Source organism: Galleria mellonella, unplaced genomic scaffold (assembly GCF_026898425.1).
Source record: "Galleria mellonella isolate WM207_F2 unplaced genomic scaffold, CSIRO_AGI_GalMel_v1 utg121, whole genome shotgun sequence".
In the NCBI taxonomy this organism is placed as follows: Eukaryota; Metazoa; Arthropoda; class Insecta; order Lepidoptera; family Pyralidae; genus Galleria; species Galleria mellonella.
In genome coordinates, this window is record NW_026441983.1 from 1,447,314 (window position 1) to 1,472,681 (window position 25,368).

Genomic DNA, 25,368 nt, shown 5'->3' on the forward strand with positions numbered 1-25,368 from the left:
ATTGTAGTCATAGGCATTTTGCATTGTCATCGAACTTGAATGCGTATGAAATATTTATGGAAATTCGATGATTATGCATCGATAGTGTGTGAAAGTGGATTAAAAATGAACCAGCATAAATAGAAAAAATATACAAAGCAAATAAAATGGAAAACTGTAAAAATAAATATTATGCTTGTATACCAATATGTGTACAAAGATTATTTATTTCTTAGTGTTAGTATTTTTTTGTGACTTTGCTTCTTAGGGTTTCGTACCTGCAAAGGAAAAAGCGAAAATATATACCATGTAGCATGCCTGTGGGTCCTGATGCCAAAAATATTTCTATTCATTACATTGTATAATTTTTTACATATAAACCCACAGACATACAGCATGCTTGAACTTCACCAGACGTCTGCTCTATCTCAGCCGTTGCGTCAACAATTAGTGGTTCTAGATCTACAGTAGAACACTCGCTGAAATGCACATCAACCGAAATACAATCAGTATTTCGGTTGACAATAAAAACTTTTTGAAATTATTATCATTGAGTTGAGATTTGTCTTCTTCATGACACCGAGGATATCTAGAGCCTTTATGCTGACTCTTGATAAGTCACATACTGTTGCTGTCACAATCAGCTCTGTCTTCTAACTTTCATGCAATACCTGAAAGACAACATAACTGTATAATGTAAGCATGTTAGGTACATTACTTTCCTCTGAAAAATATTAATTATCAATAATTGGATATTCCAAAAAGTCCATTTTTCTTTAACTGTGACAGCCAATCTGTCTGAAGTTACTGATTTCCCAGAAAAATAAAATGTTATTGGCTGCTTCCATTTTTTTCTTTCACCTGTCAACATGAACATAATCCTTTACAACTAACTCAATTTAAAACATGTATTTCGATTATTGTATCCTATGCATCTAAGTAAAACACCTTAAATAGAATTAAACGCAATAATTTATCTATTGATAAAATAAACATGTCATTAAAAAATTATATTAAACTATATGATAATACAAATAAATAAATTTATGTAGTAAATACTTATCACTACATAGTATAAAACAAAGTCGTTGTTGCTGTCTGTCCGTCTCTATGTATGCTTAAATCTTTAAAACTACGGAACAGATTTTGAAGCGGTTTTTTTTAACAGATAGAGTGATTCAAGAGAAAGGTTTATATGATATATATATATATATATATATATATATATATACATATATACATATATATATATATATATATTACATGCATAATATAGTAGAGAAAAACTGATAATTTTAAAGGTTTCTAATGTGATGTGATGTAATGTGCACCCGTGCGAAGCTGGGGCGGGTCGCTAGTAAATTATAAGTTAAATTAAAAGTAAACATACCGTTTAATATTTGTTTTACCAGGTTTAGGAAATTGAAGGAATATTACGACTCCATCTCGAAAAATAGTTTATCCACATTTAGCACACATTCTATGGGCACCTGTAGACAGTTTATAAATTTATAGAACATTTTATTGTTGATGCGAGTAATCTGCATTGTGCAATAGTACCTTTTTTTAATGGGTGAAAATGGCATGATAATATAATACCCCGCTTGCGCAATCGGGGAACCAATGAGGGGTGATAGGTGAGGATGAAAATGCAGGTCAGTTAACCCATTGTGAAGAATTCAACGATAAATTAGTAATGATAGTTTCCAGGGGCAACCACGTGGAGGTCGATCTGATAGAGTATATTGATAGCAATGGGGATTAATCTCCCTATTACTAAGAATCCCTTCTCACCGCATTGTAGTACTATGGTTTAATATCCACCAAAATACCAACAAACGGTTGTCGCGAGTAAACTCTAGTGTACAACTATGATCCGATTTACAAAATAAAAAGATCTGATATATAATACAATAAATATAAATAAATACAACATAAAAATTATTAAAATTAGGAAAAACTTTTAAGAAATATATTTTTTTTTCTTCACTGACAGCAGGATTTGGGGTTGCTAGAGAATCACGAGCACGGGCACTAAATTCTAAGAAAATTGTTAATTTATTAAACAATAACAGTGATGAAATGTTTAAAAACTATGACTATAAATATAATTGATTTTATTTTTTATGATCAGTAAAAATTCTACATTCATAATTCAATATTCGTACTTACTTTTAAATATGTATTTTTAAGTAGCAATACATAAAAGTCCGCAACGCACCACAAGCCGTTTTCATTAATAAAAATTTCTGTAGGGTAGATACAAGCCCCTGGTCTAATCACTAACGTACACATATCTGTACAAGAGTTTTCTACCTGTCATTAGACCAAAGATTTCGGTTTTAGATATAGTCATAGCCTCTCTATCTCTAATCTTACTACACTTCTGACTTTTACGACATATTGTACTGTTTATTCCTTGTGCATTTTGTGTGTGCTTTATTTCTCCGACTCGATAATAACAAAGGTAATACCGGCCACTAGAACGATACATGTCATTTGTAGACTTAAACCTGCCGCAGTCTAAGTATTCTGTTTTATTTTCCTTCTCTGGCAATCAGTTGTTATTTTTACTACTTGAGGCAGTGTCATGTACAATAGGCACGTACTGGAGACATAGATATCCAGCAAATTTTCAATGGGCACCCATAAATGATCACCCTCTTTAGTATACACGAAGTAATCTCAGAACTGTCGTACAAGAAATACATGAAGGCCCAATGAACATTTCTAGTTTAGTAGTCTGACTGTATCTAATAGTGAACTGCCTCAGCATGGTTATCATTTAACAGAAAATTACAGCTAAACAAGTCTAAGTATATTCCCGTAGTATTCACCGTGCATGTCAGATACAATATGGCTACGGACAATACGCAAGGTGAGAATTTACATGTCTCGCACGACACCGAACAACAGATGACTCCACACCATAAAGAGCGTCCAGGCTGCAGTACAGTTATGAATACCACACAGGAACCGGTGACTGAACAAGAAGGGACCATATTTGAAACTGCTGGACCTTCCAAACCTGACTCTGAACGAGTTCTGTATAATAAAGATAAGGATAAAGTTCATTCATGTGTGGTATGCAGTAAGACATTCGAGACCTACAATACACTGAAATACCATATGACAGTCCATACTGAACAGGAAGTATATTGGTCTAATGAAAAGCCATATACTTGTGATGTATGTAGTAAACGTTTTAAACTAAAATCAACATTGAAACAGCATTTGATGATACATACTGGTGATAAGCCATATAGTTGTAATGTATGTAGTAAACGTTTTAACCAAAAATCAATATTGCAACGGCATTTGCTGCTACATACTGGTGATAGGCCATACAGTTGTAATGTATGTAGTCAATGTTTTAACCAAAACTCAACATTGCAACGGCATTTGATGATACACACTGGTGAGAAGCCATATAGTTGTGATGTATGTAATAAAAGTTTTAATAGAAAATCAAATTTGAAAGTTCATATGTCGATACATAGTGGTGACAAGCCATATAGTTGTAATGAATGTAGTCAATGTTTTAACCAAAACTCAAAATTGCAACGGCATTTAATGATACACACTGGTGAGAAGCCATATAGTTGTGATGTATGTAATAAATGTTTTAACAGAAAATCAACACTGCAACGGCATCTGTTGATACATACTGATGCCAAGCCGTAATAAATGTATAATTTATGTAGGTGTAAGTATTTATAAGACAAACAAACAGTAACCTTAAGTAGCAAGTGTTATGTTTGACATATCACGTGATTATAGAGGAACTGCAGCATATTTGGAACGGGATCGGTAGGTAAAAAATACATTTAATTATTGTCAAACTATTAAACTTTAATAATGAGAACAATCAAATATAACAAAAACCAGAATCTTTATAAAAATGCCTATGCAACTAGAAAACTCCAAAAACTATATTTGACTTAGAGTGCAGGTAATTTGGAATATAGTATTCCAAAATACATTCACATTTTTTCTTTGTCAATTGCTTACACTTTTTCTTAGAAACTAATAGATTTCTTATCTTTGTAACAGTTTTATTAATATTTAGTTCTCTAGATAATAAATCTTTTTCAATAATCAGTCACAATAAACATTGATCAGTGTTTAGTTTGAATTTATAGTTTACTATTCTTAGTTACTGTTGCAGTAATCACATATATACACACCGAATTCATAACTAGCACAAGCACCACGAACCCACAATTCGCACATTAAATACTGTACCCATTCATCACCCCTTTTATCCTCGCTATATTTTCCGTTACAGAAATACACTCAGCGTCTTCGTCAATAGGGACTGCAATCTCATCTCTCTTGCTACATTGTCGGAAGAGTCTGTGTTATTTCCAGATATAGCCCTCGGATTCGGATTTGATGAATCACTGTCTGTCATATTTCTTTTCCTTGTCTATTTCTCTTCTGTCTTATATTTTTCTTGCTCTTTTCCTTAATATTTTCTCTTTGTTTTGTTTTCTTTATCACACTTTAGATTGTGCATTCTCAAGATCTTTTTTTTTATAAGAACTTGAAATTACTGCCGATCTTGCTGGCTTACCGCTTCTAATGCTAATATTCTTTTTTATTACTACTCATAAAATATGCATAAAATTTGGAATATTCCAAATTATGTTCACTCTCGGTATTCCAAATTAACAACACACCAACCTTACCTAAAAATCCATGTCACATTTTTAATTCTAGAAATATTCACCAAACCATTGTAACATCCTAAACTGACAAAGGTCAACTAGCTGTTTAAATAATTACAATAAAGATTTAAAGTATTACAGTAAAGATTACAATGGATTGCATTCTTAGCGAAATAGTTTTCAAAACAAGTGTCTCGTTTCTTTGGGGCTGGTAGCCGGAATGTCAAAATGGTGTCCTGATTTTAACTATCTACGGCTTCGTATATCGAATGGCGTTATGTTTACTTAAAAAAAACACAGATAGCGTTTATATTGATTCAGATATGGAGGTATTCCAAGTTACCTGCAGTATTCCAAATATGTTGCACTTCCTATATATATTGTGTAAAGCAACATATGTCATTGTACATAATACGTAGACGTGTGTATAACGTAACAAAGTTTTGATTACTTTATTATTATATAATATGAAACTAAAGAATTTGAGTATCAAAGACGTAACTACCCCTTTTAGCTAATATAACTCAATGATGTTATTTTGTTCAAAATTGAACAGTCATACGATCTGTATAATTATTAATTAATAAATGCAATTATTAATTAAATAAAATTCTTTTACTTATTTGTTTTTATTTTTTTTATTTTTACACATCAACCAATGCAAAAGTTTATTGCTCATCTGTAACACATGTGCCATACCATAGTGCTATGAAACAGTGAGGAAAATATTGTCAGTACAAGTAAAGGGGTCTGACACTGCCATTGGGCGTTTTTAAACTTTTACGTGGAACTTCATTTCAGGTATTTCACGATTTTACCGTCACGATACAATGGGAAAGCAAACTGTATGTATTTGTATGAAGACGCTTTTAAGCATTCTCTATAATTATAACGTGGTCGTGCACCATCACGGCACTGTCGAACCCTTCCATAGCAGACCTAGGCTCGCCTATAAGACCGTCGCGGCAATTTTAGAAGTGCGAGCTATAATAAGACATGTCAGGCATATATATATATAATATATGTCAGGTATGTCACCATCCAGGAGAGTCACTCGTACACGGAATTTCGGGTTGATCAGCTCTTACCAACATTGAGTACTTGCAAAGACACCTCATCAAGAGTTATCCCTAAAATACAGTCCTCGAAAGCGACAGCGTCAACCTCTACTTGGACCGAGTCATCATCACGAACAGGACAGTTCCTACAAATATACCTAATATCGTGGTGATGGATTGGACACTCTTGAGAGTGTTTTTGGTGGACGTTACCATACCGCATGACATATTTGTTATATATTATATACTAAGTAAATATGATATAAATTATATCTAGAATAAATTTACAATTGTAATCGTTTGGAAGAAACAATAAAGAGTATCTATCTATCTATCTATCTAATACATATATAAAATAAATATACATACATAAATCAAGTTTGAATCGAAGCATTTGGCGTTCCATTGTTTCTGCGCTACCCTAATGGGAGACAGGCGTGACAGATATGTATGTATGTATATACATAAATCAATACATACATTTTACTATAGCAAACAATTAACTGTATTAGATGAACAAATAAAACAATCAATGACTGAAGCATTGAGTTTGAGGTTAAATTTAAAGGGAAAGTGAGAAAAAAAAATAAAAGCAATTTTTTTTTTAATGGGCGAAGATGAAATATTTTACCCGCCGACGCTAACGGAATACACTGGCAGGACACCAGTAAGGGATGATAGGTGAGAATGAAAAGGCAGGTCAGCTAGTCCATCGTGATGAATACACCTGGAATTCAGCACGATGGTTTCCAGGGGAACCGTGTGGAGGTCATCCTGTTGGGAGACATTGCTAGCAACGGGACTATTAGATCTTACTGAGAAACTGACGCTTCATGTTCTTTTTTTTTTTAATTTTTTTTATAATAATGTCATTGTAAAGTGCGATAGTTTATTCAGAGTTTGTTCTTGTCAGTTTCACTTGTAATGTTTTATGTATTTGTTGTGAAGCGTGCTGAGTCTCCCATCCGAGAAATAGATATTGGCGACCCGCACGCATGCTAAAGGTAAAGGAGTTAAGGGGCCGCCTGAAAATCAGCGTTCTATAGGTAGGTACTTCTCGCTGAAGCTGTACATATATATAGCAACAGCTGAGGCGGCTCCTATTACCAGCAAAATTAATTGTTTTTTTTATTGTTTTAATTTTTTATTTTCTTAATACTGGTAATAAAGGTTATCTATCTATCTATCTACCAGAAGAAAGAGTAAGCAGTAAGAGAGAGAGAGAGAGAGATCTATCAATAACAATATAAATAACAATCCCTTTCCCCCCAATAAAAGCAGTTATGTTTAGTTGGCTGTTATTTCAGCCGATAATTGTCTACCGCTGAACATAGGCTTCCTTCTATTGGAGGGTTTTACCAGTAATTACCAAGCTTGGCAACTATTTGGCTTTAGTGATGTTTTTAAGGGGTGTTGCTACTAATCCTTCGACCATTAAGTACCCTTAATTAGAGGGAGAAGGATTGTTAATAATGAGTTACAACTGAACCATTTGCTAGCAATTTTCTCTATCAGGTCGACCTTCATGCGGTTCTCCCTGGAAACTATCATGGTTAATTCAAGTATCACGATGGGTTAACTGACCTGCCTTTTCATTCTCACCTACCACTAGTGCCTCACCAGCGTATACAGATAGCGCAAGCGGAGCTACCATTCCTTTATCACCCATTAAAAAAAGTACCCTTTGTGACCTCTTACGACACCCACGTGAACACAGGTAACCAGTTTATTTTAATAATGTATAATTATTTTTTCTTAATCGAATATTATATTTTTTTTTCCAGAGCTACTGAAAAAACCGGTGTCGAAAATTTTTTATGAGATCCTGCATTTTGTATTTTTGTTCATAAAATAAATATTATGAATTCAAATGTTTTCATTTTATAAACATTTTCCCTTATTTTTTACATTAGTTACTCTTTCTATGCCATCAAGCTATCGTCTTATTTCTTTTTTCCTCTACCCAAAGGTATGTTTTATTTAAATTAGAATAGCAAACAAGCTGACGGTCCACCTGATGGAAAGTGGTAATCGTCACCTATAGACATGAGCAGTAACATAACAGAGTATACTGTTTTGCCCTTGTCATTCTCCCCCCATTCATTGGCATTCCTAAGGATTCAGGTGTTATTCCTCTGTACCCGGTAAATTTATGACATATCCCACCCTTTCAAACTGAAACACAACAAAGCAAACCCAACTGCTAGACGGTTGAAACACGAAATAAGACAGAGACACCCACGCGAACGACTTTGGTACGAAGTCTCCCTCTGGTAAATACAACTTGAGAAAGTTATATTAAAAGGGTTTAAAAGTACAAAGAGAAGACGTTCCCTACATGATACTGGCACAAGCTGATCACTGATGGAAGTGACACAGTGACAGGTTGCTAGCCCATCATCTACCAAGACAAACACAAGGCCATATTCCCATTAGTCGCCTTTTACGACATGCTAGGGAAGAAACTATTCGCATTACTTATTTACCATTAATTTTAGGGAAATTCAAACTTCTACATTTAAAAACTACTGTCCACAGCAAATATAGGTATCTAAGAAAATAGAAAAATCGTTTAATAGCATATCAAACAGAGGAATTACCTTTTCGAGCTTCGAATTCCTTTTGGAGTTTCATTACGCTTATATTTGCTCCAGATTTATTACCCGCGCTGGGAATTACGCCCCACAATTTTGCTAAGCCTCAACCAAACGAAGTTCTTGTGGCGACTGTGTATATATACAAATTTTACTTCCAATTACGAGACCAAGGCGAAATCCAAATTTCTGTATACATAAAAACTCTTTTAAAGTATAACGCCTGTTGCCGCGACCGACAAGGTCACTAATCTATTAACTCTATCTTAAGTGTCAAATTCAATTGACAGACGTCAGTGTCCGCCGGAACTGTCCAACGTACACGGATACTGATAAATTCGACTTAATCTAAAAATATTGTAATTTTTATATATTTGAAAACAGTGCTACAACCTTAATACATTTTTCGGATCTCACAAATAATTTGTTTATACCATCGAAAAAAAAAGTTTATCTTTGCTGTCAAAATAGGATAAAATTGCAGACTTGACTTCTTCATCGTCGCCAATTTTTTTTCCACGCAGCTCCTATTTCATTTTTGGGAATAAATATTAATCGCTGGATGGTAAGGTGGGTGGTCTAATTTTTTAAACCCGCATCTGTGGATGGTAGTCGTCGCAATATGGCACGTGAAGCGTTATCATGCAAAAGGAGCACACCTTTTGACAGCTTTCCTCTTTTTTTTCCTTCATAGCTTCTTTCAAACTGTCTAGTAAAGAAAGGTAGTACTGTCTCATTATAGATACACCACGATCTTTATAATCGATATAATATCGTTAAGCGTTATCAAAATAATTTATATATATTAAAATCTCTCAAACGATCTACTCCTTTCGATATTTGTACACATTGTATCAAAATTTATTAAATTCATATCGAGCACTGATATATGATGTATCATTTTTGGAGCAACCTCTCGAATTAATTAAAAGTTGTCACCTTAAAACTAAATCCATTCTCATCAAACTTAACTTGTTTAGAGTGTCGTGCAAACTAATATAAAGGAATATTATATTCAAGTATAAATTGCTCACTTCAGTGAGCAATTTATACTTGAATAAATGTTAAGTGTACGTGAACTTCCAGTTTCCCAAAACGTGTAGCAACGTTCCACAAACATAAAATTTTTCAACATTTAGTAAATTTATCTAATTTGTCATTCTTTAATGGATGATAATAAAATGGTAAACAAAGGTTGTATTTAGAGGAGAGCACTGTTTACGTCTTGCTCGCCCTAACATAGTTTGGTACCCACCCTAGGATGCGAACAATATTTCGCAGATGTCTAAAAATTTTCACCTTTATCGCTCCGGCTCGAAAATATTCTAAATTACGTCTGTCCCCGTTAGATTTGAGCTATTTTAGGCTATAATACAGTAAAAAAATTTAGACGACTTTAGGCTACTTGGGGTCAAATTTTTGGCATAATAGAGTTCATTTTATCTGGCAACACTTGTACAGTTTCTTATCAGTCAAGCTGTCATTGTCAGTAGATCAACTAGTGATGGGACTCGAGTGATTTTTTTTCACTCGAGTCACTCGGTACTGATAAGTTACTCACTCGAATGCCACTCGAGTGAAAATAAAACTCGAGTGATTTTTATTGACTCGAGTCACTCGTAATATAAAACTCGAGTGACCAAAATTTTAAAACGAATAAAACAGTATTAATTTTATATAGAAAATGTGTATTCATTTTCTCAAAAAAAAATCTAAACAAAATGTAAAAAATAGAATTTTCCTTCAAACTAAACCAAGCCAATGTCATACATAATCAAGAAACCTCTTATATCAACTATCAGTCAAATTAAAATATGATAATCTACTACTAATAAGTTCTAATCCAATTTAATTTATATAATAAACAGTTTTATTATGTTCTTACACAATTTATGTAATAATATACGTGTTTTAAAATTAATTTAAATGAAACTTAAATAAACTCAACAAAAAAACAAAAATAATGTATCTTTAATGAGATAACAAATTTAACTGAAATTGGTGTAATAACTACTTTAAAAAAATAAATTGATAAATTTTTTCCCTAACGGCTTCGATAATATCGACTTCAGCACTTGCTAAAATAATAGAAGAATGTTTCTCCGTAACCTCTTTAGTAGTAACAGTTTGCGAAAAAAGTTTTGAATTATAAGTATTGTAATAGTTAGGTATGCTTTATTATTGTCAGAAGTCCATAAATCTGTTGTAGCAGCCGTATATTCAACTAAATGTAGAATATCTACAATTATAGTGCGTGCGGCATGATAAGCATCAGGAAGAATTTTCTCTCTTAAAAGTTTCCTGCTACCGCGGGTAAACTTGTCACAATTTGAATTTCTCACTCGGTTCGGTATAAACCATTCGAGTGGTACGAGTCAACTCGAGTCACTCGTAATTCGAGTCGTCGCGAGTCACTCGAAACTCGAGTCGTCAAAAATTTAACTCGAGTGCATGTAATATAAAAACTACTCGAGTCACTCGAGTGAAAAGCAACTCGAATCCCATCACTAAGATCAACAATTTTAAGTATAAATTTATTATATTGAATATTTTTATATTACATAAAAAAATAAAAATTACGAATAAATTCGTGATAATATTAACACAGAAACTAAACATAAATAACTAGACAAGGACATTACATCGTTTACTTGCTTGATATATTGTACTGTTTATTTCTTGTGCATTTTGTGTGCCTTATTTCTCCGACTCGATAATAACAAAGGTAATACCGGCCACTAGACCGATACATGTCATTTGTAAACTTAAACCTGCCGCAGTCTACCTATTCTGTTTTATTTTCCTTCTCTGGCAATCGGTTGTTATTTTTACGATCCATGTGGCAGTGTCATGTCCAAAAGAATCGTACTGGAGACGTAAATGTCCAGCAAACTTTAAAATGTGTTTTAATTATGTCACTACACTGTCAGTGAGTACCCTCTTTAGTGGATGCGACGCGACCTCTGAACTGTCATACTAGGAATGCATGAAGGCCCTATTTATACTTTTTAATTTATACTGAAAATAATGTATTTAAGTATAAATTAAAAAAATTCTTAATCGATAAATGTTATTACAATGTATGTGAATTCTTTCATGATAAAATTTGACAAAACGAATATTTATTTGTATTTATTAACATTGTTCTTTTATTCTTGCCTGATAATTATTATTTATTTAAATGTATTTAAAATTGGAATGTGATGACGATTAATGGTATAAAATGGACTTGGAATTTGAACTATCTGTGTAACCACATATTTTTGTATGCCGTACAGCCTAAACATGTCGAACGGTATTATATTGTCAATATCTGCATGTATTTATATGCATGTTTTACAAATAAATAAATCTTGAATCTTGAACATCTAACTATATATTAGAGCAGTCTAATTAATTATAATTATTATATGTAGGTATATGCATAGATGTAGGTATATATTTATGTATATGTATGTGTGTATTTGTACTATAAAATATAATCTAATTAATTTAATTTTGGCTGTTTAAAAATTGTACACTGCTGTATCCGCTGACATTGATGCTCCTTTCCACTTTGGGTTTGCTGGAAGAAAACTCTATCGGAGTTAAGCTCGCCTTTGTACTTTTGTTTACCTCTGTCATATTTTTATAACTAATGTGTACAATAAAGTATTAAATAAAATAAATAAAAATAATTTTAAACTACCTCAACATGGTTATCATTTAACAAAATCTTACATCTAAACAGGCCATATGTATTGTCCACAGTGCATGGCAGATCAAATATGGCTATGGGCAATAAACAACGTGAGAACTTACATGTCTCCCACAACACCAAATGACAGATGACTCCACACCATAAAGAGCGTCCAGTTATGAATATCAAACAGGAACCGTTCATTGAACAAGATGATTATCAGCATGGCATAGACGGAGCGGGAGTTGTAAAGACAGAGTATGTTGATGTTGTTGAAGAATTGGAAGCTAATCAAAAAATATACAGTGGTGAGGCAAATGATCCCTTGAAGCTGTATGAGGATCATGAAATAAAGAGTGAGTTGGTTATAGGACCCACAGTTGTACAAGGAGTGACCACCGTTGGAACTACTGAACATTCAAAACCTGATTCTGGACAAGTTCTGTATAATGAAGATGAGGAGCATAATGTCTTTAAACCTAAGCACCAGAGAAGAAGAATATCATGTGATAAAGTTCATTCATGTAAGGTATGCAGTAAGACATTCGAGTCCTACAATACACTGAAATGCCATATATCAGTTCATACTAAACAAGAAATATATTTGTCTAATGAAAAGCCATACACTTGTTATGTATGTAATAAATGTTTTGACAGAAAATCAAAATTGCAACGGCATTTGTTGATACATACTGGTGAGAAGCCATACAGTTGTGATGTATGTAATAAATGTTTTAGTGATATATCAACATTGCAACGGCATTTGATTATACATACTGGTGAAAAGCCATATAATTGTGATGTATGTAGTAAATGTTTTAGTGATACATCAACATTGCAACGGCATTTGTCAACACATACTGGTGAAAAGCCATATAATTGTGATGTATGTAATAAATCTTTCAGGCAAAAAGCAAAATTAACACAACATTTTTCGACACATTTTGATGATAAACCATACACTTGTTATGTATGTAATAAATGTTTTGACAGAAAATCTAAATTGCAACGGCATTTGATTATACATACTGGTGACAAGCCATATAGTTGTGATGTATGTAGTAAATGTTTTAGTGATACATCAACATTGCAAAGGCATTTGTTAATACATACTGGTGAAAAGCCATACAATTGTGATGTATGTAATAAATCTTTCAGGCAGAAAGCAAAATTAACACAACATCTTTCAATACATTTTGATGATAAACCATATAGTTGTAATGTATGTAGTAAATGTTTTAATCTAAAATCAACATTGCAACGGCATATGTTGATACATACTGGTGATAAGCCATATACTTGTGATGTATGTAGTAAATGTTTCAACAAAAAATCAACATTGCAAAGGCATTCATTGATACACACTGATGATAAGTTATATAATTGTGATTTATGTAATAAAGGTTTTAACATAAAATCAACATTCCAGCGACATCTGTTGATACATACTGATGTTAAGCCGTATATTTGTGATGTATGTGATAAATGTTTCAGCAGAAAGTCATATTTAACACGGCATTATTTGATACATACTGGTGAGAAGCCATATAGTTGTAATGTATGTAATAAATGTTTTAATCAAAAAGGAAGTTTAACACAGCATTTTTTAATACATACTGGAGATAAGCCACATAGTTGTAACATATGTAATAAATGTTTTAATCACAAATCAAGTTTAACAAAGCATTATTTAATGCATACTGGCAATAAGCCACATAGATGTGATGTATGTAATAAATGTTTTAGAAGAAAGTTTAATTTAACACAGCATTTATTGAAACATACTGATGCCAAGCTGTATTGAATGTATAATTCATGTAGATGTAAGTATCTGTAAGACAAGATAAAGTTCAGAGGTACAAACAGCGACACCTTATGTAGCAAGCATTATGTGTGATATATCACGTGATTATATATATTGTGGAAAGCAACAGATGTCATTGTACATAATATGTAGATGTGTGTATAACGTTACAAAGTTTTGATAAATTTATTATTATATAATATGAAACTAATGGTTTTCTTCACAAATAAATAGAAATTATTTTTTTTACCTCTGAGTAGAAAAGATATGTGTTACCTTTGCCTAATATGACTGACTTTGCCTAATATGATGCTGTTTTGTTTAGAATTGAAAAGTCTATCTGTATATCTTGATTTTGGAGTTTCAAGTCCTAAAAACGGGTGAACTGTTAGCTAATGGTCAAATTAAACGTCTCTTTTTTTCAAATAGTGTTTCATAGTCATTTCTTACTCCCATAACTTATCTATAATATTTAATATATAAAATAAGTTTTTGCACATTAAATAGGACCAAAATTATAAAAAATAGAACTAGTAAGCATAAATAGTAATTCATTTCCTATAAAAGAATTCGCGCTATTTTTAGTGTTGCAAGTATCTAAAAAACTTTCCCACAATTGAATTAAAATTCCCCATTTGAAGTGGATTTTATCAACATCTACACTAATATTATAAAGAGGAAAGATTTCTATTTTTGTGTGTTGTTTTGTATGTTTGTTTATACTAATATTATAAAGAGGAAAGACTTGTATTTTTGTGTGTATGTATATTTGTAATGAATAAACTCAAAAACTATTTTGCCAATTACAAAAATTCTTTCACGATGAGAAAACTATATTTACTCTGAGTAATATAGGCTATAATTATTGCTAGAAAAGATTAGATTTCCTTACTAAAACTTTTATAATATAACTAAAGGTGTAGAAAAATGCTATAAAATATCTTTGGTCGCGTGCGCTGCGGAAACTATTGGTGATAGAACAAAAGTATGTTCTACAATATTGAAGGAAATATAAATACTTAACTACAAAAAACTTCGCGACACTATATGTCCAACTATTATCGTTATGTCACAATAATCACTTTTACATTTTAAAAGTTGAGAGAAATACCGACCAAAATTATACCATGTTATTCATACTACTGTCTAAATCTTTATCCAAATAAATTTTTGGAAACAGTTTTGAAAAAAATTGTTTTCAAAACTGTTTCAATTTTTTAATTATAATAGATATTACGAATTTAATAAGTCATGGAAATAGAAAAAATAACGCTGTCGCGTTGTACACGTTATTCATACCTATTTATTAATCCTTATCTGAATAAATTATTTTGTATTCATAATTGTTTCAATACCTGCAGATTACTTTTAGAATTTTTCATATCGTATATTCCATTCGAAAGACATGTTAAAAAGTCAGATATAGAAAAGGCGCCGCCCGTCGCCCGCGCCGTGTCAGCCGTGTGGTTACCTAGTCAGGCATTTTAGCGGTGGGAGAGAGGGGCAGGTGGGGGCGGGCACATCTATGAAATAGGTAGCTAGGTAGGATCAGATAAAAATGTAAAATGTTGTAAAAATGTTCATGCGTGCAAAGCCGGGACGTGCCGCTAAATTATATATATATATATATATATATATATATATATATATATATATATATATATATATATATATATATATATATACATACATATATGCATATTCTACTAAAATGCTCTTACTTTGCTGTGGATATAACTCTTTTGAAGGACATAGAGGCAGAGCTGTACTACTTTTTAAGTACACTGTGTTAAGATCTCTAGACATCACAGTTTTGGCCCAGGCTAGGAAGCACTCCTGATTCAAACGAGATGCTGTTCTACAAGAGGCTCCATACCAGGGTTTGGATTTTCTACCGACGGGCACCACAGACTAAGGAATAAGTAATGAGTTAAATTATTCCATTCCCTGGAGCACCACATCGGCGATGGCATCGGAATCATTGAGTGTAAAGCAGAGCTGCCTCCATGGGTAATGGACCTGCTTTCATCCTCACTTATCATTCCTCACTGGTTGCCCGCCAGCATATACCTATAGCACAGGGGGAGTTACCATTCCATCATCACCCGTTAAAAATCCTATTAAATGTTTTTACTCGCAAAAGCGAGTGCCATGATTAAAATATTTATTTGTCTTTTTTAATAACGCTAGTAGCAAACGAGCATGTGTTGAATATTTGCAAGTTCACGTTAAATCCGGATTTTAGTATATAAATGAAAATAAAGATGAATTGGTAATAAAACGTCTACTTATAGTAGCTTGTACAACACATTTACTTTGTACAAAAGTCGATCGCTTGGGTACCTCTGTATCATGAGCGAAACAGTATATTCTGTTATATCCATGGTACTTACTCATGTCTACGGGCGACGGTTGCCACTTTCCATCAGGTGGGCCGTCAGCTTGTTTGCCATTCTAAGTTGTATTATTATTGGTTTCAAAATTAATGTGAGAGCCAATTTAAAAAGGTACCAGGAGATAATAACCATACTAGAAATTAACTTACCAACAGTGGTATGTGTTGTTGGGGATATTTATTTATAATAAAATAAATAATAATTTTATAATGCTATTACTTTATTCATTTATATTCCACAGACAATATCTATATATTACTTTTATTACTATAGACTGACAGTAGGCAAAAGCATAAACTTATACATTCTTAACAGTATGAAGTATACTTTGTACAAAAGTCGATTGCTTGAGTACCTCTGTCCCATTCGTGTTTCAACCGTGAAGCAGTTGTGTTTGTATGGCTGTGTTTCGGTTTGAAGGGTGGGATATAGCGTGAATTTATTGGATACAATGGAATAACATCCGAGTCTTCAGGTATGGCAACGCATGGGGGTATCATGGGCGAAACAGTATACTCTGTTATGTCCATGGTACTGCTCATGTCTATAGGTGACGGTTACCACTTTCCATCAGGTGGACCGTCAGCTTGTTTGTCATTTTGAGTTGTATAAAAAAAAATTCATACATTATAATAAACCTTTACAGAAGTACAAAACTAAGGTACAAAAGCAGCAATGGCGCCACCATCGTATGACACAATGTATGAGGTGCGTTCTAGATATTTAACAACATGCGACTGACTTGAAGGTAAGTGACTACCATCGCCCATGAATACTTACAATACCAGAGGCATAGCAGGTGCGCTGCCGGCCTTTTAAAAATGAATGTGCTCTTTTCTGGAAGGTTAACTCTTTTTATGGGTGAAAATGGTATGGTAACCCCGCCTGCGCTAACGGAATAAGCTGGCGGAGCACCAGAGAAGGGTGATAGATGAGAATGAAAACGGGCCAGTTAGCCCATCATGATGAATTCATCAGGAATTAACCATGATAGTTTCCAGGGGAAACCGCGAGGAGGTCGACCTGGCTGGGTATATTGTTAGCAATGGGATTCTCAGTCTCCATTACTAACAATCCCTTTCCCCCCTTTCTGGAAGGTTAGGATATCGTATCGGTTCTAGAGCAAGTGCCCGTGAGGATTAACCCTTCGTTATATCATAAAAACTGAAAATTTCTCTACGCATGCTCCTAACACAGGTAAGAACAGTCAAGGAGTATGTATTTTAGATCATCGTGGCTTTGGCAGGTAACAGGTGACAAAGGTGTAAAAGATCGCACTCGAAAATCGCTAATCTATAAAAGAGGCATATTTTTAATCCTTTTTTGCATAATGGTGAAAATTTCCATCATAACATTGAATGCCCAAAAAATATTTAAAAGAACAAGTTCACTTTAAGTTGATCATGTCTGGATACCTTTTTAATGTCCATTGCAGAAAAAAAAAACATAGCTGTCAAATTTATTTTTTAACCATTTTTCCTTTAATTTTGAACTTGAATTATATCACCTTGATTTATATCACCAATAAAAAATTCTAAAATTATTTTGAATATTAAATGTTGTTTTTTATTATTCCCCAGAGTTGAGATACAATTTAATTTGAAAAATGTTCCCATATTACAAATTTTGTTATTTAGTAAAATTTTCTCCTTTTCTACATTAATGGTAATAATTTACTATTTATGATAGATACAGTTATGAATTGTACCATTGTAAAATCTACTTGAAACAGACATTATTTTAAAATTATTGGTCATCCATGTATTCATAAATTTTTTATACGCAAGAGGTTTGAACTTTGTTTAAAAAATATTATTTTGCATAATGTTCAAAAATAAATTTGTTCGCGTATTAAAAAAAAAACTGCAATAGTTAGTCATACTATTCACTTTCTGTCTATCAGCACAGTTAGTGTATAATAATAAAACAACCAAAAAACCAATAGAATTCATTAATTTCTTGTAATAGTGATCAGAACAGTAAAATAAGATAGAAAAAATTTACTTTCTTTGAAATAAAGATAACAAAGGTACTACTTATGATATATTTATTTTGTTTCGGTTTTTGTTCATGATGGCCATAAGTTGAACTATAAGATGTTTCAAGGTTATCCCTTCATTACCGGACATCCTGTATGTAGTAGAATTTAAAATGTTCATTTTGAAGTCGCTTGAGAATGGTACCTGTTTTATTAATAATTCAAGTAACTGTGTCGTAAAATTTTAATTAATATGAATAGCATTAGATATTCTGCATAATATTAAATAAAACTCTATGTACATACTAAGATCAATTTTATATTATGTAAGAAAATAACACAAAATACAAATAATAATTAAAAACAATTCACATCTTATTGAATAAATTTACCTGATTTCGGAAATTTTAATTCAATTGTAGGGATTTTTTCGGATACTTGCAACACCAAAAAACCCCCGGCAGAAGTATGGTCAGCCGGGATTCACGGCCTCAGGGAGAGTTATCAGCGTACAATGCGAGCAATATCTAAAAGCATCGCTCTCTGCATCTTACCCGGGATAATTTTAATGAAGTGTTTTGGTTATCTGGTTGTGTCTGTGCAAGTACTCAGTGTTGGTAAGAGCTGGTCAACCCGAAAGTATGTGTCCGAGTGACTCTCCTGGATGGTGACATGCCCGACATGTGTCTTATTATAGCTCGCACTTCTAAAATTGCCGCGACGATCTTATAGGCGAGCCTAGGTCTGCCACGGAAGGGTTACGGCAATGCCGTGATGGTGGACGACCACGTTATAATTGTAAAGAATGCTTAAAAGCGTCTCCATACAAATGCATACTGTTTGCTTTCCCATTGTATCGTGACGGTAAAATCGTAGATTTTTCTGATACAACTTAGAATGGCAATCAAGCTGACGGCCCACCTGATGGAAAGTGGTAACCGTCGCCAATATACATGAGCAGAGTATACTGACATAACAGAGTTTCGCCCATGATACCTTCCACGCGTTGCCATTCCTGAGGACTCAGGTGTTATTCCTCTGTACCCTGTAAAGTCACGCCATATCCCACCCTTCAAACCGAAACACAGCCATGCAAACAGAGCTGCTTCACAGTTGAAACACGAATGGGACAGAGGTGTCCAAGTAAGTAGAATACCGTGAAGTTCCACGTAAAAGTTTAAAAACGCCTAATGGCAATGTCGGACCCCTTTACTTTTACTAACAATATTTTCCCCACTGTTTCATATCACTATGGTATGGCACATGCGTTACAGATGAGCGATAAAAATGGCTTTTACATTGGTTTATGTGCAAAAATAAAAAAATACAACAAATAAGTAAAAGAATTTTATTTCGTTAATTATTGCATTGATTAATTAATAATTATACAGATCGTAAGACTGTTCAATTTTGAACAAAATAACATAATTAAGTTATATTAGCCAAAAGGGATAGTTACGTCTTTTCTACTCAAATTCTTTAGTTTTATATTATATAATAATAAATTGATCAAAACTTTGTTACGTTATACACACATCTACATATTATGTACAATGACATCTGTTGCTTTCCACAATATATATAATCACGTGATATGTCACACATAACGCTTACTACTTAAGGTGTTGCTGTTTGTACCTCTGAACTTTATCTTGTCTTGTAAATACATTATACATTTAACATGGCTTGTCATCAGTATGTTTTAACAAATGTTGTGTTAAAGTAAACTTTCTACTAAAACGTTTATTACATACATCGCAATTATATGGCTTATCACCAGTATGTATTAAATAATGTCGAGTTAAACTTCCTTTTTGGATAAAACATTTATTACATACATCACAACTATATGGCTTATTATCAGTATGTATCAACAAATGCCGTGTTAAACCTCTTTTTTGTGAAAAACATTTATTACATACATCACAACTATATGGCTTATCGCCAGTATGTGTCAATAGATGCCGTTGCAATGTTGATTTTCTGTTAAAACATTTACTACATACATCACAACTATATGGCTTCTCACCAGTATGTATCAACATATGCCGTTGCAGTGTTAATTTACTGTTAAAACATTTACTACATACATCACAACTATATGGCTTTTCACCAGTATGTATCAACATATGCCGTTGCAGTGTTAATTTTATTTTAAAACATTTATTACATACATCACAACTATATGGCTTCTCACCAGTATGTATCAACATATGCCGTCGCAGTGTTAATTTACTGTTAAAACGTTTACTACATACATCACAACTATATGGCTGCTCACCAGTATGTATCAACATATGCCGTTGCAGTGTTAATTTTATTTTAAAACGTTTACTACATACATCGCAAGTATATGGCTTTTCATTAGACAAAAATATTTCCTGTTCAGTATGGACTGACATATGGTATTTCAGTGTATTGTAGGTCTCGAATGTCTTACTGCATACCTCACATGAATAAACTTTATCACATGATTTTCTTCTTTTCTGTTGCTCAGATTTAAAGACATTATTCTTATCATCCTCATTATTAAGAACTCGTTCAGAACCAGGTTTTAAATATTCAGTAGTTCCAAAGGTGACATCCGATTCTCCAGTGACATCAACATACTCTGTCATTACAACTCCCGCTCCGTCTATGCCATGCTGACAGTTATCTTGTTCATCTAACGGTTCCTGTGTGGTATTCATAACTGTACAGCAGTCTGGACCCTCTTCATGGTGTGGAGTCATCTGCTGTTCAGTGTCATGGCTGACATGTAAATTCTCACCTTGTGAATTGTCCGTAGCCATATTTTGTCTGATATGCACGGTGGACACTACGGGAATATACTTAGACTTGCTTAGCTGTAATTTTCTGTTAAATGATAACAATGCTGATTCAGTTCACTATTACAGTACGACTGCTAAACTAGAAATGTTCATTCATGCATTCCTTGTACGACAGATCTGAGGTCATTTCGTGTTTACTAAAGAGGGTACCCACTGAAAATTTGCTGGATATCTACATCTCCAGTACGAGTCTTTTGGACATGACACTGTCACAAGTGGTCGTAAAAATAACAACCGATTGCCATAAAAGGAAAACAAAACAGAATAGATAGACTGCCGTAGGTTTAAGTGTACAAATAACATGAATCGCTCTAATGGCCGGTATTACCTTTATTATTATCGAGTCTGAGAAATAAAGCACTCACAAAATGCACAAAGAATAAACAGTAAAATATGTCGAATAAGTCAGCAGTATAGTAACATTAAAGAGGTTGTGATTATGTTTAAAACCGAAATCTTTGCTCTAAGGACAGATAGGAAACTCTTGTACAGATAAGTGTACGTTAGTGATTTGACCAGGGGCTGGTATCTACCCTACAGATTTTTTTCCAATAAAAAAGGTTTGTGTATGCGTTGAGGAGTATTACTTTTAAGTATTGCTACTTTAAAATACATATATAGTAAAAGGAAGGTATGAAAATTAAGTTATAATTATTTATAAATATAATAGAATAGTGTTTTATATTCATAGTCATATTTTTTAAACATTTCATCACTATTTTAGTATAGATAGAATGCAATTATGTAACAAACCACCAATTTTCTTCGAATGTAGTGAATTGCTCATGATCATATGGCAACCCCACAACCTGTTGTCAGTAAAGATTTTTTTTTTATTTTATTTTACTCTTAAGTTTTTTTCTGGCGGAAACATTCGAATAAAAAAGGCACACTTTCGCAAATAATTCAAAAACATATTTATTTGTTATTTATTTTGTACATATTTGTAAATAACCTTTTATATACGTAGCAAGTCTTCAAGCGGGTAGATAATTTTACATAATGGGGAGTGGGAAAAACGAAATAAAGAAGATGGTATAGGTGTTGAGGACAATAATTCAGGGTCGGATGAAAAAAACGATCAAGACAAATATAAATTCTATAAAGTTCTTAGTTATAGCCGAAAATATCCTGAAAATTCTAACAAATAAGAATTTATCGTCTTACTCTCTCATAAACAACCCAACACTACTTTTTCGGATAAAGATAGGCTAAAATTATCCCAGGCTGTCAGAAAGCACTGCGTGTCAGGAATTCTACACCTTAGACCTGTAAATAGGTTTAAAGTAGGAGTAACCTTTGATATCTCGAATAATGTTAATGTCTTTTTACAAAATCACAAATTACTGGAAGAGCTGAATATGTTGGCGACAATTCCTGCTGCAGATATGTAAGTCACGGGAGTCCTGACTTATGTTCGCATTCAGCTCAGTAATAAACAGATATTTTCGTTAATGGGCAGTTCCAGAAATATTATCCAAGTCCGGCGTTTTATGCGACGAGTGCAAGGTGATGGTGATGCAGTCTCTTACCAGCCAACGCAAACGGTCGCAGTCACCTTCGCTTCAACCCAGCTCCCAGAGTATGTATATCTGGATCATTGGAGATATAAGGTAAGTCAGTATGTTCCTACATGTCAAACAATGCCTACGTTGTATGCGTTTTGGTCATATAGTCAAATATTGCAATAATGAAGTTTGCTCAACATGTACAGCAAAACAAGCAAAACATAATTTTCTTGTATGTACACTAAAATCAGTAGATGCTAAATGTGCCAACTGTGGCGAAAATCACGTCGCCGTAGCAAATGTATGTCCATTAAAAAAAACAGAAAATAGAAGAAAACAAAATTAAATCCCATGCACTTGAACACTCTGATGTATTAAATGAAAAATCGTTTCCTTATTTATCAGCAAAGTCAATAGAAACACAAATTAATAAATTAACAAAATCAGATATATTTATGAATTTATTAGTTTAATCTATTATGAAATTAGTCTCTAACAAAAATGTGTCTCATAACACAGGTTCATTAAAAGATAGTTTAATTTCTACATTTAGTAACTCATCTTTAGTTAAATAATGGATAAGATAAACATAGTACAATGGAACGCTCAGAGTATAGTCAGTAACAGGCTTGTATTATTAAAATTTCTTTACGATTATAACATTCATATTAATAATAATAATAATAATCTTTATTGGAATTATCTCTGAAACTTGGTTTAGACTTAATCAAAAGTTTAACATACGCGGTTATAACATTGAAAGGAACGATACTGGTAAGAAACATAATGGAGTAGCTATACAACAAAATTTCATATTCTAGAATCAATACGAATTTCGACAATTCTATTTAGAATATTTGTGTATGTATTGTTGTAGGTAATAAAGAAATAAACATTGTTAGTTTTTATAGTCCAACCAACTGCAATCCTCTATTTAATAAAAATAAACTTGATGATTTAATAAAGTCTATTCACAGTTTCCTGATTTTTGCTAGCGATTTTAACGCCCATCATATTGCTTGGGGGTGCAATTCTAGTTCTCCTCATGGTAGAGATGTCTTGGATGTTATTAATAACAATGACTTGATTCTTCTTACTAATGGTCAACCAACTATAGTGGGAACGCTATCATGGCATCCCAATGTACTTGATTTGACGTTAGTTACTTCATCAATGGCTTTATGTTGTGACTGGTCTGTTCATGATGACCCGCTTGGTAGTTGCCACCTCTCTGTAAAATTAAATATCACTATAAATAGTAATTAAAATGCTAATAAACAGAATGACGGTTCAACACCTTTTCCAAACTTTCCAAATCTTAGATTAGTAGACTGGAAAAAGTAGCAAAAAAACGTTGATACTTTATTAATGGAATTTAAATATCAATGTTATTCTCCAATAGAATGTTGTTTTAGTAAAATACTTTATTGTGCTATAGAAATGTCTCTTCCTTCTAATTGTAAATCTATAACTAACTCACCTACTGATCGAAAATTATATATAAAACCTAGGATACCATGGTGGAATACCAAATGTTCAGAAGTTGTGAGTAACTCAAAGGAAGCATATATTAAATTTAAAAATAATCCTTCTGATTCCACACATTTAGAATTCAAGAGATTACAAACACTTAAAAAACTCACTTTGAAACAGGAAAGAACTAAAAGCTGGCCATCACTATGCAATTCTTTTCAGCGCTACACTGCTTTATCTGGAAACATATGCGTAAATTTAATAAGACTTTCTTACTATTCACTGGTACTAATGATAACTGGGCCCAAACTACCATATCAGATAGACTTGCGCAATACCAGGATCTTGCAATAGCATGGAAACCCAATGGCAAATCCATACAGTACCTACATATTGTATCCATACAGTACATTGTGGCGATGGAGAATGCTATAGTACATTGTACAATAGCGTTCTCCACCGGTGTAATCCCAAATAAACTAAGTACTCGTAACAGCTTCAACGCTTAGGTATTCTACGATATCTCCGTAAAACTTGCACATCCACAATTATATTTTGATGAGCAGCGCAGGCAGGCACACGCTTACTCACTTTTCTTATACCACTAAGGTGGCAACCTAATCAAACCTGAACGTTTGTGCGAGAAAACATCTCTGAAAGCAAGTTGTACGCGACCACCTAGGCTCTAGGATATGAAAGTAAACTTGTCGATTCGAGCTGTACGATGGTAGAAAGTGGCCGAATTGTGTGTTGAATGATTATGATATGAGTGAATGATGCCTAATCATATCGAACATTTCCTCTGAGCAGATTCCATTGTACAAGTAGTAGAATATGCAAAGTGAGGCAAAATCTCTCCTTAAGACTTAAGGGTTCATTACCGTTTGTAAGACAAGGATCATCGATAATTCTTAGAGATTTATTATATCTTTTATTAATTATTGTAACTTTTGTTTTCAATATTTGCACGCTTGATCTAAGTAGATAGTGGAAGGTAAAATTTAATTTATAAGATCTAATATTTTATACCCAAAATCATAGCAAATAAAAATATTATTACTATTATTTACAAAATTCACATCTCCCCTCTTAAGGAGAGGAGATGGCAAACTAAACCCTGGCAGAAGCATAGTCGGACGAGATTCATGGCTTTATTTAAGTCTTAGGAGAGATTTTGCCTCACTCTGCGTGTTCTACCGCTTATACAACGGATTGTGCTCAGAGGAACTGTTCGATATGATGCCTACGGCCACTTTCTATCATCGTACGGCTCGCCATCGACAGGGAGTTCACCCTCATACCTTACAGCCTAAATGGTCGCGTACAACGCGGTTTCAGAGATGCTTTTTCCCACGAACACTCAGGTTATGGAATGAGCTCCCTGCCGAGGTTTTCCCG

At 33.3% G+C, this 25,368-nt stretch overlaps 2 protein-coding genes, 1 long non-coding RNA gene and 1 pseudogene across 5 annotated transcripts; 2 read left to right on the top strand and 2 right to left on the bottom strand.

Moving 5' to 3' along the window:
* Window positions 1-500: 500 nt before the first annotated feature.
* On the bottom strand, window positions 501-8,579 carry LOC128201713 (uncharacterized). The gene is made up of 3 exons (XR_008253388.1): window positions 8,308-8,579; window positions 1,370-1,469; window positions 501-650 (listed from the first exon to the last, which is right to left on the bottom strand). It is a non-coding gene; the product is annotated as an uncharacterized LOC128201713 (long non-coding RNA).
* On the top strand, window positions 2,327-14,210 carry LOC113513966 (gastrula zinc finger protein XlCGF26.1-like). 3 transcript variants are annotated; one of them, XM_052899282.1, is made up of 2 exons: window positions 2,327-2,446; window positions 12,052-14,210. In XM_052899282.1, exon 2 carries the CDS (start codon window positions 12,129-12,131, stop codon window positions 13,782-13,784), a length of 1,656 nt encoding a protein of 551 aa, XP_052755242.1. In that variant the 5' UTR covers window positions 2,327-2,446; window positions 12,052-12,128; the 3' UTR covers window positions 13,785-14,210. The 3 variants fall into 3 exon arrangements, with proteins under 3 accessions (XP_052755242.1, XP_052755239.1, XP_052755247.1); XM_052899279.1 differs by lacking the exon at window positions 2,327-2,446 and adding an exon at window positions 10,817-11,026; XM_052899287.1 differs by lacking the exon at window positions 2,327-2,446 and adding an exon at window positions 11,057-11,230.
* A 5,227-nt stretch (window positions 14,211-19,437) lies between these two features.
* LOC113509224 (oocyte zinc finger protein XlCOF6.1-like) lies at window positions 19,438-22,031 on the bottom strand. Its single transcript, XM_052899317.1, has 2 exons — window positions 21,318-22,031; window positions 19,438-21,014 (listed from the first exon to the last, which is right to left on the bottom strand). The coding sequence occupies exon 2, from the start codon at window positions 20,948-20,950 to the stop codon at window positions 19,835-19,837; it is 1,116 nt and encodes a 371-aa protein (XP_052755277.1). The 5' UTR covers window positions 20,951-21,014; window positions 21,318-22,031; the 3' UTR covers window positions 19,438-19,834.
* On the top strand, window positions 21,031-22,940 carry LOC128201327 (uncharacterized; annotated as a pseudogene).
* The last annotated feature ends 2,428 nt before the right edge of the window (window positions 22,941-25,368 follow it).

Excerpts from the sequence above, each read along its gene's own strand:
- LOC113513966 (XM_052899282.1), top strand. The coding sequence starts at position 12,129 with ATGACTCCACACCATAAAGAGCGTCCAGTTATGAATATCAAACAGGAA.
- LOC113509224 (XM_052899317.1), bottom strand. The coding sequence starts at position 20,950 with ATGGCTACGGACAATTCACAAGGTGAGAATTTACATGTCAGCCATGAC.